This window comes from Canis lupus, chromosome 10, assembly GCF_003254725.2.
Source record: "Canis lupus dingo isolate Sandy chromosome 10, ASM325472v2, whole genome shotgun sequence".
NCBI classification, from domain to species: domain Eukaryota; kingdom Metazoa; phylum Chordata; class Mammalia; order Carnivora; family Canidae; genus Canis; species Canis lupus.
In genome coordinates this window covers 32703901-32722267 of record NC_064252.1, presented here as the reverse complement: position 1 = coordinate 32722267, position 18367 = coordinate 32703901, and the positions used below count along the sequence as shown (strand labels likewise).

At 37.0% G+C, this 18367-nt stretch overlaps 1 protein-coding gene across 8 annotated transcripts in view; it reads left to right on the top strand.

Moving 5' to 3' along the window:
- Nucleotides 1–18367, top strand: part of RIC8B (RIC8 guanine nucleotide exchange factor B) — a 99885-nt gene that overhangs the window by 72675 nt on the left and 8843 nt on the right. For 2 of the 8 annotated variants that reach the window (XR_003142039.3, XM_025461905.3), the window contains exons 8-10: nt 4101–4245; nt 11933–12052; nt 15155–15238. Coding sequence is in view for 3 of the 8 variants with exons in the window: in XM_025461905.3 (XP_025317690.1) it covers nt 4101–4245; nt 11933–12052; nt 15155–15194 (305 nt within the window). In the remaining 5 variants the exon portion in view is untranslated. Of the gene's footprint in view, nt 1–4100; nt 4246–11932; nt 12053–13706; nt 13856–15154; nt 15239–18367 lie in introns of all 8 variants that reach the window. The other 6 variants (XR_007413506.1, XR_007413505.1, XR_003142055.3 and 3 more) reach the window with 4 other exon arrangements.

Sequence of the window (18367 nt, the reverse complement as noted above, 5' to 3'; positions counted from 1 at the left end):
TATAAGAGTAAACATTTCTGCTGTCTGAATGCAGTGTATTGAATATGGTCCTGTGGATCTCTCCATATAAAGAAATAATTTCAGTACACTAAGAGAGAGGCATGTGCCAGGTATTGTGACAGCCTGAAAGAGGGAATGATAGGATAGTGTGGAGACAGAGAAAATCTTTGCAGAGAAATGGGAAACAGCCTTGGTATGTTTATGAAAGAGACTAGTTCAAGATGTGAGGAATGCACGATGTGCAGGAATAATAGGAGACAAGTTTGGAAAAGAAGGCAGGGGCCAGAAAATGAAGAACGCTTAGCCTTTATGGCTGATCTTAGAGGTTTTATCCAGGAAAGTGATAACACCATATTTCTGCTTTACAAATATCTATGAGGCAATTGTATGGAACAAGAATAGAGGGATATGAGGTTGGAAATAGGGAAAATAGTTAGAGGAAGCTACTAGTGTAAAATTTCTAGAAGTTGCAGCATTTGGAAGGAAAAGGATTATAAAACCTTCTCTACATAACAGAGAAGGGGAGAATGGTCTCTGGGTAGAATCTGGCTCTGCCATTCTTCCTCCTCAGAAAGAGCAGGACTTTTTGATTTCATGATAGAGTGTGATAAAGCCCACATTTGTATAAGCAATGATGTCATTACCACCAGTGCAGGTCTAACTGCAGGGTGCTACTGTCAGTTTTCCTCTGTTTATAGTGCCTTCTAACATCTTGATAAAATAATGGTGAAATATTTTTTACAACTTTCTGACTGAATGCTGATTTGTCTCATTTCTGCTGCAGTTTTACCTGATGATGTCATTGATTACTAGGACAAAAAAAATATTTTTATATTGTTCCTTTTTATTTTAAGGGCCACACAGAAAATCTTTCCTTGCCCTTAGCAGCTCACTTTTTACTTTTACTACCTTCCCAGTACTGAATAGGCTATTATACAATGTATTTGAAAATAGCTCGAAACATTCCACCAAATAATGTCAATCAGAACTTCACAAAGAAAATATTTCTCACTATGAAGATTTTATAGTCCATTTGTCTCCCTTCCCCAACCCTCATTTTTAAAGTATTTTATCCTAGTAACAAAAGTTCATTTGATTTTAAAACTATTGACTATAGCCTTATCTGTTTTGAAGGCAAGGTGTGTCTTAAGTACCCTTTGTAACCCAAACTGTCACAGAGTTGACGCATTTGTTGCCATGAATGAACAGTAAGCAGCATTTTCATAAAAGTGCTAGGTGTTTTTTACTACCAACTAGCTTCCAGGAGGATTTTCTGCTTAAGAAAGCAGATTAATGTTCTGTTTACTTCTTTTTAACCTATTTTGGCCTTTCATAAATTCTGCATTCTTAAACTGTTTTAATGTTTAGTCATTGTAGGTGGTTATCTATATTTTATGTCTTTCCTATTGTTATTTTTTTAAGTATATTCATATCTCAACTTAGACTTTTACAATTTTAGTGATTTTTTTTTTCCTGGAACTACTAAACCTCTTTGTTAAAAAATAAGCCTTGTCAAAAACGCTTCCAGTGAGAGTATTAGGGCCATGTGGGTTCAGATTTATGATCCTTCACCTCGTTGACCTTGAGTCTGACCGTGTCATTAAAGTCATGTCTGACCTCCATGAATATTAAGAATATCTGTATGCACTGAATATTCACTTCCCTAATAATCTATTAAGAATTAATTAACTTATCTAAACCATCCCAGTCTCGCAGAGGCACTGATAGCAAGAGGGAACATGTTCAGATTTATTCAGAGGGCTTTCAAATTAAAACACCACAATAAATTCTAATATGATTCTATTTAGAACTTATTGAGAATTATTATCAAAGAGACAACAATTACCAATAGGTTTTAAGACAAAAAATGGTTGAAAGAGAATAGTGTAAACTTTAATCTACTTATATTTTTTTCTACTTATATTATTAATCCATGGTTCCTTTTGCACAGATGTCACCAGTTTAATAAATCCTATGATGTTGTAGGACTTTCTTTTATTTGTCCCCAAAGTACCTATTTTCAGTGTGAAGGAAGGCATCCTCTAGTTAAAACATTTAAAAATTTAATGAGCCCATCCTGTACTATTCATCCTATCCATCCATGTCTTTAATGATTTCATACTCTGATCACATATAGTCCTTTCCTTACCTACATACTTCCTATCCACTGGCCCTTTCAGATCCCAAAGTCATTTTAATTCCTCTTCTCTGAATCTTCTCCAGCTTTATTTTGTCTTTTTTGAGGTAAGTAATCTGAATTACAATAGTATTTCAGATGTAGGTTTTACTAAAGCTTTGTATGTGAAAAAGATAGTGTTGGGTTTGTTTCCTATAGTTGTCTTTAGTATTACACTTTATTGAAAACCTTAAATAAAATTTTTATCTTTAATTTGAATTTTTCTTAAAAGATATATTTATTTCAGAGAGAGAGAGAGAAAGAGCAGGGGGTGGAGGGACACAGAGAGATTATGCTGGAGCCAACTCCCTCACTAAGCTCGGAGCTGAGCCTGACATGGGGCTTGCTCCCAGGACCTGAGATCATGACCTGAGCTGAAACCAGGAGCCAGCCACTTAACTGACTGAGCCACCCACGTGCCCCTAGAGTGAATATTTTAGTGTTCATTTTAAAATTATATGTGAATGGGGATCCCTGGGTGGCTCGGCGGTTTAGCGCCTGCCTTTGGCCCAGGGTGTGGTCCTGGAGTCCCGGGATTCAGTCCCGGCGTGAAGCCTGCTTCTCCCTCTGCCTGTGTCTCTGCCTCTCTCTCTCTTTCTCTATGTCTATCATGAGTAAATAAATAAAATCTTTTAAAAAATAAAATAAAATTATACGTGAAGTAAAGAAAGTACTATTAAGGGACACCTGGGTGGCTCAGTGGTTGAGCGTCTGCCTTCCATTCAGGTCATGATACCAGGGTCCTAGGATCGAGGCCTGCATTGGGCTCCCCACAGGGAGCCTCTTCTCCCTCTGCCTATGTCTGCCTCTTTCTGTGTCTCTCTCATGAATAAATAAATAAAAATCTTTTTTTTTTAAAAAAAAAAGGCCTGCTAAATAAAGCTGCTAATGATTGTTTAGTATCTTTGTTAAAGGTTCTTATAAATTACCAAAAAAAAAAAAAAAAAAAATCCTTGAACTGTGGTTCAAGGTTCCCTGCAAAAGTTTTATGTGTCTGTTTATCTTAGAGTTAAAGTTATCACCTTGCACTGATGACAAGGTAATACTGACCTGCACCCAGTGGTTCATTGAGCCGTTGCTGCTGTGGTTCACTAAGAGAAGCCTAACATGCTCATTGTACCTGATATTACCAGGGGAAAAGAAAGAGTATTGACTTTGTGCCAGATACTTTTCTAAGCACTTTGCATGTATTAACCTGTGAAGTAGATTATTATTCCAGTTCTCCAGATTAGAAAAAGTAGGGTACACGGATATAGGATAACTTCCCACTAAGTCAACCAGCTAGTAAATGGTAGAGCCATTTTTAAAATCCAGCCAGTGCTCGCTTCAGCAGCACATATACTAAAATCCAGCCAGTCTAGCCCCTGGGCCTGTCTTCTCAGGGCATATCATGTCCTTATGTATTGTCACTGACTTTTTGAAAAAATAGTAACTTAGCTATCCTTTTTGCAAACATCCTTAAGTTTTGTGATTTCTTTTACTCTTTACCCACCATTCCCTATAAAGAGTACGCGAAAGATTTTAGATAATGACTGTGTTGGTAAAATTCTAATCTGGCTTTCATTAATTCTAGTTTCTAGTCATCGTTTTCTAAAACTGGATAAATAATAAGATTTGTGACCAGAAATTTAAAACACCACCCTTACCGATGACCCTGTGGTCACAGAGGCTCCACTTTTGCCACAAAGTATATTCTAAACAGCTCCACTTGAATTTCTGATACCTTAAAAAAGGCTTTTGGCATTCAGAGCATGTCAGAGAATTTGTAGGTAGTCAGTATAACCACTACCACACTTTGAAAATCTCTCAATTTTAAGGTTTAGTGCTGAGATACGTATCTCCAGCTTCCCTGTGCTGGTGAATAGTCGGTAATGACAGTGAGCACTGACGGATTCCTGTCTAAAAACCTCTTCTGTTTTTGCAGTGGATAGCCTGCTGAAATACACTGGCTATGGGAATGCTGCAGGACTGTTGGCGGCCAGGGGCCTTTTGGCTGGAGGAAGAGGAGATAATTGGTACTCAGAGGACGAGGACACAGACACTGAAGAATACAAAAATGCAAAACCAAAGTATAGTATCAAGTTTCTTTTCACCTAACTATGTCTGTGCCTTTGATTTGGTTAGTTGCCTTTCACTTCCGTCGTCTCTCATTTTCCAAGTGTTTCTTTTCTTTTGTGGATTTGGAAGCTTTCCATTTAATAGTGTTTTTAGATGTGATTTAATAGCTAGTGGCTTACAGAGTGACTTCAAGTAATTGAGGAAGGATTATATTGTAAGAAATGTTCTGCTGCATGCTCATTACCCTCTCCTAAGTATTTGGAGATATGGTATTTTTAGACACCTACCGTCATATACTTAAAAGGTATTATTGCCTAGTTTTTGCTTTCTTTTCCATAAGGTTGAGTAAGGTATAATCAAGACGAAGTATATAAGTTGATTATTTGATGCTTCAGTCTTTCTCAGAAATCTAAATATAGGTTCAGTTCCATGAATTCTGATCTTCCTTCTTGCACAAAAGCCATTATGAGTCAATAAAATGGTACATTACTAGCAAAAGGAAAGGATAGCGCTGCAGCAAATTTTAATAAAAAATTTGGGTAATTGTCTTTTAATAGATGTATTATTGCACTGAGTAGACAAACCAGAGAATCTGTCAAGTCTTCCCTGAATCAGTGCTTAGAAATCAAAGACACTAATTCTTCTTTTATCCCAGAACAGACCACCTCTACTTCCTTCTGTTTCTTCCCCATCCTGTTCATCCCTTTCTTAACCCACATCCCAGGTAAATTTCTTAATTCCACTTATTAGAAGTTATTTGAGCTCAATTTTCTGGTTTCTATTATTGAATATTAAAAGGGTATGCCCTTCCTTTTTGGCATTATCAATGATGTTGACGTTCTAGGTTTTCTACTGACAGTTTCTAGAATGTAATGAGGATCATGTGGTAGTTGATAAAGGATAGAAAATCATTATCTGCAAAGTTAGGTGCTTTTTTTAAGGGATAGATTGTGCCCTGTTAACATGAAAGTACTATGTTATCAGAAGGTAAAAGTAAAGATCATTCCCTCATTAGACAAGACTTATATGACGTGTATTCCTTGGCAAATCAGGCCTGGGTAGGTAGCATTATTAGTATCTCCAGTGCTTTCAGCCTCAGGAGGATCTTATAGAGTGTGACCTAGAAAAAAAGACTTTTGGGGAAGCTAGCAGTGACTCTAAGCAGTACATTCTTAAGACTGCCACCATTTAGATGTTATAAATCAGGCATCTCCATTGTGTAATTGAAGCTTAGATAGAGGAATCATACTTTAATCTTTCCCTAATTATAGAAGTCATCATTCTAAATTAGTCCTGCTAGCTCTTGATTTTTCTATTCCATAAACTGTGCTTTCATATTTAATCTCTCTCCATTTTAATATTTATCTCTCTCCATTTGAGACATTAAAGTTTACTACTTGAGGTACACTTTCATATTTTTAAATGAAAGTAGAAATTATGTTAGGCATTCATTGTGTCCCAAATTATGTGGACAAGTCAACTAAGATTAAAAAAAACTTTTAAATGCTCACAGATGGTTGATGTCATTATATCACAGAGTATATTGCTGATTTTGTTTGGTAGATGACTTCTGTAATGGTGATGATCACATGTCTCACAAGCACCAGAATGCTTGGAGAAAATACAAGAACTCTGGGTCTCTCCTAATAGAATGGGAAATAGAGATGTGTTAGATTATGAAAATGATTTTAGATTTCAGGGGAACACCTCTTCTTTAAATCAAGGACCATCATGATGTTTGGTATTGTTATTGTCTTGGCTAGGAAGATTCTATACTTAGGCCTTATTACCTCCCTAGTTGGAATCTTCTTCAACTTTTGGACCTGGCCGATACTATTCATAGGAATGGTGCGTTAGTGTGATCAGAATAGTCACCATTGTGAAATCTTGTGTTTCTTTTCTTTTTTTTTTTTTTTTAAATCTTGTGTTTCTTAAACATTGCTTGTTTACAAATATAAATAGGTGTTTCTCACCTAGCATTACATCTTTCCCCTTCAGATAGATTTGCATCTGCTTTTTTCTTATATCTTCCCTCTTGTAGGTAAAACACTGTGGTGCGAATTTTGTTCATTTAAAATATTTATTCATGGGGCACCTGGCTGGTTAAGTTGGTAGAGCATGTGACTCTTGATTTCAGGGTTGTGAGTTCAAGCCCCATGTTGGGCGTGGAGCCTACCTAAAAACAAATAAAATACTTATTCAAATGATCCTTGTGAAACAAAGTACTGTGCAAGTAAGAGAACCCTCTATACTCTGGAAAGTGATCTACTGTGCTCAAAGAACCTAAAAATTATGAAAACTTATTACCAATCTAGTCAAGCTTATAAAGTCAGCCTCTAAAAAGATTGCTCTCTCCCCTACACTCTGATTACCCTTCACCAATCAGTATTCCCAAGAACACAGTGTGCTTTCCTTATGATGCATTTATTCACAACAGTTGCTAGTATTGGCAGAAGCAGAGAAATTACCCTTTATCCAATTGGCCCTAGTCCTGTTGTCAAAAATATAAGTGGATTCTGATTGTTGCACCAAGGTAACCTATAATCCTTTAATGGAATCTGAAACCAAGAATTGTGTGGAGCTTACACTCAGGCTATGGAACATCATTAATTTCACAACAATCTTTTTTTGTGTCAAAGTAAGTGTATTTAATGGACTGGAAATGGCTTTCTGCAATTAGCAGAAATATACTCATAGAATCAAGTTACATGCCACACAGGTTTTTGGTATATGTCTAGCCATGTTTGTTATAAGTTTTCAGATAAACTTTGGTCCTGTATCGAAGAGAAAAATTTCTAAATTCTAAATTTTATACCTGTTTCTTTTATGTCTCGGAACATAGAGACCCCTTGACTCTACAGGTGGCATAAGAAACTGACTAATGTGGTTTGTACATCATTCCAAACGTCAATTCAAAGATGTGTTCCTAATGACATTTGGCTCATTTTAGACCAGTGGCGTTCAAGCTGGATATATAGGAGCCTGGGGGTCGTTAAAGGGCTGCTAAATGGAGGGCAGAAGGAAGGGCTGGCCAAAGTGGGTAGAACTCTAAGATACTTCCTTATACTCTTCGTACCCTACACTACTTCAAAATCACATCCAGAAGCTTAAAATCATTGTACTAAGCAACTGAGGGGTGTTTCCTTCTTGACTATATTTCTCTCAGAAGTAGCTGTGGTAGCAGCTGTATAATTTTTCCAGCATGAAACGAGAGACTTTTTTTCTTTGTCAAGATTTGTTTTGTTGCTTTAAGTCCCATTGTAATTGTCACCATATATTGAGGCTATACAAAAAAAAAAAACAAACAAAAAAACAAACTTTATTTTTACTATTTACTGAAGGATATAGTAAATTTCCACTCTGTTCTTTTTATTATTTTGTTGGGGGGGGGCAAGTATTCTGGGGAGTTTTTCCTGGAAAGACATGTCTAGCCTTATTTGCATATAATTTCTCCTTCCTACCCCATCTCCCCCTCCTTTCCTGCTCTGGGCTTGCAAATGCCTTTTCCTGAAAACCCTGATCCCTTTTCTAGAGGTTGCAAATTCTCTGTGGATAGGCTCGATTTAGCCCAAAGTTAGGTTCTGCTTGCCTCCTTGATGTTGCATTCACTGGTTATTTAATTCTGTGTTTTTATTTTCTGTTTCACATAGTGCTTCTTAATTCCTTGCCAACATTTAGAATTCAGATATTTCAGATGGAAATTTGGATTTCTGACTTCTTTTGAATAAGTTCTGATAACAACATTAAGCCTGCATTTTCACACAGCAACTGGCTGATGGAGTTGCATGGTGGTGGTCCCCATCATACCAGGCATTAGCTCCTCTGGTTTAACGGCAGATCCTTTTCATTCATCTTACCTGCTTAGCCCCTGTAAGGATTTGTCCTTAAAGCCCCTTTTTTAACCAGAATACTTTGAGTAAAATTTAATCCCCCACTTTTTAGAGATTAAAGATAACTTTCATATAGCTCAGAGAAATTTTAGTGGCTTTTTTGTTAAATGACCTAGTACTATTGATGTTAGCCAGATGTAGCAACAAATCAAAAGCAAAAGTCTTGAAATATATTTCAGCTTTTACATATATATTCATATGCTCTTACCTTTTTATGTCTTAATCCCTTTATCACCAGGCCCATAACTGGTCAGTTCATATAATGACTTTATGTGATACAAAATGCTCGATAATATACTACAAGGGAGTTTAAATAATTCTTGTCACCTAATTGAAAGACATATATAATCATAGAATTGGAGTACTGGGGGAAGCCTGAGTGGCTCAATGGTTGAGCATTCGCCTTCAGCTCAGGTCCAAAATCCTGGGATCAAGGCCACATCAGGCTCCCTGCTCAACAGAGTCCTTCTTCTCCCTCTGCCTGCCACTCGCCCTGCTTGTACTCTCTATCAAATAAAAGTATATAAAATCTTAAAAAAAAAAAAAAAAAAAAAAAAGAAGGGGAGTACTGGAAAGATGGGGGAGGGGAACAGACAAGGTAGAACAAAATCATACCATAAAATTACCCAATACATATCTACCACAGTTAGTGTACTTATAGCATCTTAAGACTCAGAGTCTTTTTTTTTAAGGTTATTTATTTATTTATTTATTTATGAGAGAGAGAGAGAGAGAGAGAGAGAGGCAGAGACACAGGCAGAGGGAGAAGCAGGCTCCATGCCAGGAGCCTGATGCGGGACCGGATCCCGGGACTCCAGGATCATGCCCTGGGCCAAAGGCAGGCGCCAAACTGCTGAGCCACTCAGGGATCCCCAAGACTCAGAGTCTTAGAACAAGATAAAAACTAACCCCAGAATTTCAGTGTTAAGATCCTGAAACCTAGAATGTTAAGTCTTAAACTATACTATTTGAGGTTATAAAGGTGGCAAGTGATTTTTTAAATGAAAATAATCTATTTTATGAAATCTCACTTTGTTGTTACAGTGACTATTTGTTTTCTCTTCCTCTCTGGGTAGGGAAACCACAGGAGTCTGTTTTGAAGTGGGGAGCAAGAGGGCAGACAGTGTCCATGTCTGCCTCCTGACCCCAAGTACATTGGCATTTTTCCCATAAGAGAGGGGCACAGTTTGATGCCTCAACTTGTGTTTTATGTGATATAGTGTACATTCTTCTGGGGACTGGAGGTACTGCATGAGTAAAGGATGGTAAATTCTCACTCTGTAAGAATGAATTTCTGGCCACTGCTTTTATGCTTAGTGAGCAAAGGATTTTGTGACTTTAGTAGCTAATTTCAGAGCAAGCCATCAAATCATTTTAGCAGCAGGAGACTTGAGGTCAGCTTGTGGAAAATGGACATCATTTCTATTAAGCCTTTAAAGAACCAAGAAGAGAATCCAATGTGCCCTGATTTAGGAATTCATGTCCTGACTTTATATTGTGGATACTACAGTGCTTACTAGTATATCCTCCTAGCACATTTTTCCCCTGAAAATGATGGATCTGATTTCTTAAGTCACCCCTCCATTGAACTTGAGAATAAAAGCCTTCTCTCAAGAGGCAAATCAAACATGTTTTACATAGTTAATATATCTGTCTTCCCTTGTACTTTCTTCTAAGACCTGATTTCCCTTGTCTGCTTGGGAAGTAGTATGTGCCTATAATAAGTACCTTCACTAATTTATTTATAAGACTCGTTGTTTTTCTAATTTAGAAGGTGGCAGAAAGGAAACCAGTGAAAACATTCTGTTGTTACAACCTAAGCAAATAATAAATGGGTGGAATTACATTTTCATTGTGGCATCTGGATACATCTTAAAAACACTGTAGTTCTCTGAAACCTTGTCTGGGGCCCGTTTGTCCTTGACTTTTAGGGACTATGATGACCCCATTTAGTACTTTTTCCCATTTATTATGAGATCAGAAAAAAAAAAAAGAATAGTAGCAAACAATGAGTCTCTGAAGTGGGCACCCTAACCCTGTGGTTCTTAACCTCATTGTGTATCAATCACCAGGAAAATAAAACTCATAGATTTAGTTGGTCTCAGGTGAGCCCTAAGCCTTTTCTTTAAAGTTTATCAAGTGATTATAATGTGCAGCCAAAACTAAGACTCACTGACAGGCTACAGTTTTCAGACTATCTCCCAGGGATCCTAAAAGTGCCTCAGGGGCAACCTTAAGGGGAAGCAAGTAAGTATAGACAAACAGAAGGGGCTTTAGGCCTCCACTCTGCTTGACCACCCCAACCCTCTTCTACCTGAGCAGTTCCACTTTGTCTATTTTATATATGGGCTTTCTGTGTTGATATCATTTGTTTAAAAAAAGGCGGGGAGGTGGGTGGTCGATCCACTGCTTTGAAGGAAAAAAAAACTTTTTTAATAATGGCTGTAGACATAGGTCTTACAAGACCATTAAAAAAAAATGTTTTAGATCTGGTTTGTGAGGATACTGAGCTCAGAGTCCTTCCCAAGAATCTGAATATCATGTACCCTCCAAGGAATGTCTAAGAAGAGTAGGAAATCTTTTAGTAATAGATAATACCTAGTGACCTAACCCTTTTATTACTCAGATGAGAAATCCCTGGTCAGTAAAGAAACTTAACCTGCTCAAGTCAAAGTCTAAAGCAGGGCTTGCAAGGTAGTCTCCAGAGGATCCGATTGATCACAGGGTCTTTGATTTGGCCCATAGGATTCTATCTCCTGCCATATTAGACTAGCACTGCCCTCAAATTTATCCCAGTCCCCAGCATTCCACACTATTTACAGTTGACCAGTTCATTCATTTGCTTATCCTGCAGACCTGCCCACTGAAAGCATTTGGGTTAGTAGACCCTAGAAAGCACTTTATTAGCAATTTGCTGTTTGATTTTAATGATCAAATGAAATATCCCTGCAAACTGTCCATACATGGCTGAAACAAAAATGCCGTAACCTCGTCTGCTTTTCCAGAAAGATGTTTACATTATAGATGTTTAGCAGCCACTGAAGAATTTTCTTTCATCTCCTTTCTAAAAAAAAAAAAAAAAAAAAAGCACGGCTTTCATCTAAGAGGATAGCTTGTTTGGTATTAGAACTTCATACAAAGTTTATGGAACATATTCATTTTAAGTACTTTATTAAATTATTTCCAGAAAGCCAGATGGTATACCTGTCTCTTGGTAGGCTAGATTTCATTCCTTTTTTTTTTTAATCTAGGTCAGATCAAATCTAATTAAAATTGTTCTTCTGCTTTATCTTTTATTATTTGAACACTCACTGCCTTCTGTGGTCTCACTAATGGACTAATTTCCTGAGATGATAAATTGGCATGCTTTCATTTTCAGATTTCAGCCTCTCTGCCATCATTTTTCCAGTTTTTTTGACACATTTATTTTATGCTGTATCACAATATGGATTTCTCCTACTCTGAAATCATTTGTCCCCTTAAATTAATAAACTATGCATCCAAGGATATTTATCCTAACGGCACCAACCAAATTTCATATTTTTAAAAAGCAGCCATCCCTTAAAAAAAAGTTGGCAAGTTAGCTATTTTTTTAAAGAAAGCTAAACTATCACCCATTTCCCAAAGCAAATTAGTAGAAAAAGTAAACTTTTAAAAATTGCTATAGCAGTTCTATACTACAAAATTGCTATTATTGCCAATTTTTGGCTATTATACTCTTTCTTATTATAACTTACAACTTGGACCAGAAAGTATAGAAAGAGCATAATTTTAAAACATACAGCATAACTTTTTTTTCTTTTTGTAGCATTAATCTTATCACTGGTCATTTAGAGGAACCAATGCCAAACCCCATAGATGAAATGACAGAAGAACAAAAAGAATATGAAGCCATGAAACTTGTCAACATGCTTGATAAACTTTCCAGGTATTGTATTCCCATCCATTTTCTGCTTGGTTTCTAAAAATGTTCTATTTCTTTGTCTCTCTTACTGAGAGTTATCATGGAACAGCAACTCTGGAAATCCATGTTAATTGGAACAGGGTGGCCCGGGCAGCAGTAGTTCAGATCTCTCTTGGCTACCATGGTTTTTCTACATGTGCCGCTTCTGGATGTGCATTCTTAAACATTTAAACTCTCAAAGCTAGGATAATAACAACTAGATCACTGTGATATTTAACCAACTAACCTCCCTGTCTTCAAAAAGATGCTGTGAGTTAGGTTCAGTGATTTTGCTGCTTCTTGTATTTTTTGTTTTAGTCTGTTTTGGTTTTTGTTCCAAATCATTATGCTTTTTTTCCCCCTCATTTTTGATGTGCAAGTTGGCAATTCTGTCTTTTTGGGTTGCTGCTGAAACCAAGAATTCTAAAATGTCATGTACCCAACAGGAAAAAGTGAAAAGGAATAGCTCAAATTAAGGGTTTTCTGAAAGCAAGTGCTTGTATTAATTAGGGGTTCTAAAGACAATCTCCCCTTCCTTTCTTGCTTCACACTGCCTTCCCTTCCCAAAATAGCCAGTTTTGAAAATACCTAAGTCAAATATATGCTAATCAGCAACTCATCATCTTAGAAGAGTTACTAGAAAATATTAATTCCTTTCACACTTACCTAAATTGCTCTGTTTTCTAGTCATACATTGAGTCACTGTCTCTTTTAAGCCATCTTGAGTGAGTGCTTCTGTGTGTTGGTGGCAGCTGCCACTAAAGGTGTATTTCTTCTGATCATCTCCTTTTTCACAGTAACTATGTAAAGGCTAGTATCCTTCAGTCATGAGAAGTAGCAGCTGGAATCCAAGGAAAGCCAGAAAGCCAAACATTATAGGGAAAGGTATAACAAAGAAACAAGTAGAGGCTAAAAGCACAGCAGGAGGCTGACTCACATGGGGAGTGTGACAAGTATATGGACACTGCAGAGTCTAAGCTTGTTTCAAATGATGCTGGTCGTGTGGTACAAGTTATATAGAAATAAACAGCTTCTTCATCTACAAAGCTCATATGACTAGAATTTAGTGACTTCCAGATAGTCCTTTGAAATTTTTATCTTTTTCCAAAAAGGTTAGAATATGCTCATAGTCTTCAAATGACCTTTGTTTGCAGACAACATTCTCCATACCTTTATATAGAACTGACATGTTCCTTTACTGAAGGAATTCTGGTCAAATACGTATAGGGTAAACTTACAAGAAGCAGACAATAAGCTCTGAATGAATATAGAAACATAAGTATTGTGCTTGGCTACTTCTGAAAGGACCTGATGTAGCAAGTGAAACAGTAGAAGCTGGAGAGGGAAGTGTTAAAAGGACCTATGTGGAGCATATCAGTGTGTCAGGATAGTAAACAAGTTTCATAATTTTCACTCCAATAATACAAGTTCTTAAAAGAGAACCCAGATGCTGTTCAACTACCAATACCCTAGATGAGTAAACTCCAAATTAGGAAAGTGGGAGATGGGGAAAAAACTGCCTAAAATAATACAGTATAATTAAGGTACTTGACTTACTAAAAGAGATAAGACCCTTTCACAAGGCATCCTTGTACAAGGGACAGAATATGGTGCTAGGTCCTTCTCCTTTTAATCCCAGGGGAATCCACATATTCTAGAAGCTGCCAACAAATAAATACAAAAATGTCAAGTCTGAAATATCCAAGCTTCCACTTGATTTAAACTATGCCTCAAAGAAGATGCCTACTCACCCAGAAACACCCAGCAGATGCCCAACTCAATCTAAAGGTGATACTGATTTTTGCATGTATAAAACAGAGCAAATATGTCTTGTGTTGGCTTTGATGGTACCAATTTTGCCATTAAAATTGAAGCTAAAGGCAACTTTAAAAACAGTCCTAAATCACAGACTTTTTGCATGACGTGTGATGGGTTTTTTATATTGTCTGCCTTTGTTTGTGTGCTTTCTAACATTTGCTCTCACTAATAATGACAAAACTGTATGGAGATCAGCAGTGGGCATTCCAAAGCAGGAATGCAAAGAATGAACCCATTCTTTATGCATCTTATGTGTTTGTCTTAAGTTTCTTCTCTCTCTTCACTGTTGATTTTTGGTTTTTGGTTTTTTGAGGTAGAAGAGACGGCATAGATCCAAAGTAAACTAAGTTCAGTACAATTCAGGGAACATTTATTAAGCAGCTACTCTGTGCAAGGCACTGTGCTAGGAAGATGAGGGAGATTCAGAGAACGTGACAGGCTCTGCCTTTGGAATGCACATTCTAGTGAGAATAATGGCTATAATCTGTTCTAAAATACAAGGTAGATGGAAATAATGACAAAATAAGGTCTATGTTGAACTGTAAATACCCAGGAAAAGGAGCAGTTCATTCTGTCTGGATGAATCAAGGACGATTTCACAGGGAAGATAGCATTTGTGCTGATTCTTGAAGTTAAAAGGTATTTAATAGATAAGTGGAGAAATGACCATTCATTCCAGGTAGAGGGAAATCTATTCTTATCAATAATAGAAACCTTTGGTATTCACAGACTGCATCTTTCTTTCACAAAGCTCAGGTTGTTTTATTATTATTTGATTAATATAATCTGTTATCAGATTTATAACTGGGGGAAGCAAGAACCCAAAGAATTGCCCAGAATATTTCCAAGCTACTGATGTGATAATCCATTTCCTTTTAACAGTTACAAAACACTTCCACATACATTCTCTTTCTAGCTTCGTGACAAAGTGAGGCTAGGAACTTCATTTTCCAGAACTCAAGGCCTTTGCTCTGTCCACTGTGCTACTGTGTCTGTCTGTTAGAGTCAGTGTTTGCCAGAACACTTCTTAATCATCCTCTTCAGCATCGTGCTACTGGTTCCCTCAACTGTCACTCTGAGGATGTTCTTCATCCCACCAAGTCTTTATTGTGCTAAGAGTGTACTGTAGCTTTGTCTGATTAACTTTCCTTCTCAAAAATGAAATCATTTTCTCCTGGGCCTGAATTGAAAGGCATGTGAGTAAAGGCTAGGTTGGAGGTGACGTGGCCAATGAATGGACACTAGACACTTCCTTTTTTCCATCCATAGGAGAGCAGATGTGAAGGACCTGCACCAGGATGGTGGTTAGCAACAGTGGCCCGTGCCAAAGCAATTACCAAAGTGATGACTAAGGTTGGTCATGCCAAGTACTGTTACTGAGCCTGGTGTAGGGTATAGATGTCATCCACTACCAAAACTATAAAACCACCAATGCAAAAATTAAAGTTAATTTCCACTTTGCCCCCATGCTGGACATAGTAACTGCCACAAGGAGCTCACGCCCTCAGCAGCTTTATCATAGCTATATTTCCAAGGACAGTGGAGAGATTCATGCTCAAACATTTTCTTCCCACTGCTTACCAACAGTAGTAGTATTCCTCGTGATTTTGTCTGTGTATATAAGGATTGTATTTGCAACAGATGTAGGTAAGGGGATTGGCAGTGGACCTGGAGATCTTAAGAGTTTGAAAATAATCTGAACCCTGTAAATCCCATCATGTCTAGCTAGTACAGTGCCTTGTACCCTGTGGTTCCCCTAGTGTATGATGATGAAATAATGAGCACAGCTGATCCCCAAATCTGTAGGCCGGTTTTTTGCTCTATCAAATAGCCTATGTGGTTTAAGACTTTATACCTTTGTCAGTTCCATTTCTTAGCCAGATATGATAAAATTCAGGGCTGGAAAGGAATTCCATAAAGGTACTTCGGCCCATGACTGACTAATTTAAATATTGGGGTATATAATTTATTTAAAATGATCATTGTAATGTATATCAAACATAAAGACCTGAGGCATGAGATTAAAAATGTCAAATGAAGCTTTCTTTGTGAAAGCAGAGGTAAAAAAGGGTAAAAATTCCTTCTCTGAATTGGAAAAAAAATAAGCCCCTGCAACCTAAGTGGGAGATCAGAATGGGGACTGTGTGGTTAAGCAAGTCCAGTGCAGCTAATACAATTGCATTCACCTTAGCTACAGCACACAGCTCATGTATAATAACACAGCCTCCTCCAGAAGAAGGGAGAGAGGATTGATTGGCTTAAGCTTAAACTAACCAAAGGAAATAATATTTCAAGTTTAAGCTTTGTTTTGACTTTTCTAATCCCCTTTAGTTCCTTAATTGGAACCAGGCACTGATTAATCACCACCACCACCCCACACCATCCCACCCCACCCCAGTCACATTTAACAAGGTACATTGCCATTTTGCTTATATATTCTATCAAAATCTAAATTTTACATTTAAATCATTGTTTCCCATTTCTTCCTTATCTATTCCTTATTTTATATGTATATAAATAATGTGTGTAGTATTTGGGACATGGCTTTCTTAGTAAATGCAGATTCCAAGTATGGGACTAGTTCCCTTTAATCCAGAGATTATTTTTAGACTTATTAAAGTTGGGATTATTTTTAGACTTATTAAAGCTGGCTGACTGAAAAGTAATATGTAATTTTTCCCCTATGAATAAGTTACTGTGCTTAATCAACAACTGTTGATTACACCCACCTTTATGATAAGTTAGTCAAGGACATGTTTTTCAGGTATGTTTCTGAAACATCCAATTTTTGAAGCATCATGAGATCTATTGTGGGTACAAAAGTATAAAGATTTTAAATGTGAAGGGGCAATTAATTTGAGAAACTTGATATTGTGTGTATTTAGGTCATCAAGGGCCCTTCCACTGGCTAGACATCTCTAAGTAGGATGTCCTGCTACCTTTGTATTGTCTGTTGGTAGTCATTGTCCTTTAAACCTCTGTGGTACGAATGACTACTTTGAGCTCTTAGCTTAAGCACTAGCTGAAATGGCTTCTATTAGAGAAACATCAAATAAGAATAATGTCCCCTGGCTGTTTGTGCTCTTAGATACCCTCCTTCAACTTTTACATCTTTCTAATTGGGGAGAGCATGTAGGAACTTCTATATCTACTGTTTTACTCAACAGTGTCACTGGGCAGGCTGACCCCCTTATAATTATTTTGCTAATTTGAACAACAGGATAGAAACATTCTGTAGAGAAATTGCCAAGAAATAGATGACTTCCACTTCAGGATAAAACTGAATTTGATTCTTAGCACTGTCTCTAACCTCTTTCTCCATATTTTTTTTAACCATGCTGTTTAATGTGAGGTAGGTAACAAACTTTTAGAAGCTTTGCATGTGATCTTCTAACAGAAATGAGGATACAAGACTAATATTTCTACAGTGCTTTAAAGTTGAAAAAGTGCTTCCATATATATGATCTCCAATGATCAGTAAAACAACCATCTGAATTAGATAGGGCAAGGAGTATTTCACTGAGAAATAAGTGGGACCAATCATTAAGTGACTGACCCAAGATTGGGCATCTGGTTAATGACATAGCCAAGATTCAGTTCTTAGTCTTAAGACCCCAGATCTTACATTATTTTGAAAAATGACCAACAGCTCTCAAAAATGTGTCAGTCTGACTTTAAATAAGATGGTCTAAATTTTAAGTAAATGCAAAGCACAAAGATAGATAGTCAGCATATTTACCTGAGAAGAGAATTAAGATCTGGAAGACACGTATTCCTGCTTTTTCATTCCATAGTAGAGGTCTTCTCAAAGATCAGGTGAGATGTTAAAATAAATAGTTTATATCAAACATACACACACACATACCTTTATATGAAGGAAACCAGTGAAATTGCTATGACTCTATGTTAATATAAGTTCTTTTAATTACTTTAAAAAGACAATAATTATAAGTATTCTAACAAATTCTTAAATTTAATGCAATCACATTAAGAAAATCTAACTTTAAAAAGGCTTCCCAATGGGACTGTTTAGTCAACTCCCAATTACCTTTACAAAGTAGAAAGTAGACCAAAGTAGTGGACAATATGCTATATCCGTTTGTCATGGAAATGATATTTTTATGCTACATATTTACCTTCCTAATTGTACCCAGTCCCAAAACACAATGGTAAGGTCTGAGGGAAGATCTCAGAATTGCTTTGGAAGAGGCAGGTTAGAGACTTTAAATTTGCTATGGTAAAGCCACCATACCTCTCCAGATATACTGGGTTAGTGGCTTAGTTAAAGATCAGTGTACCCAGTCAGCACTAGGAGGCCATTAGATGCAAAATCATGAAGGATAAAGGGTTAGGGTCCAAGCCCAAAGGACATTCTTGCCCAGTATGTAACTGAACATGTTAAGCAATGGCCAAGGTTATACTTTTCTATGAGAAAAAGGGGTTATAAACACTTATAAGCAAATCAACAAGTTATTAGGCAGT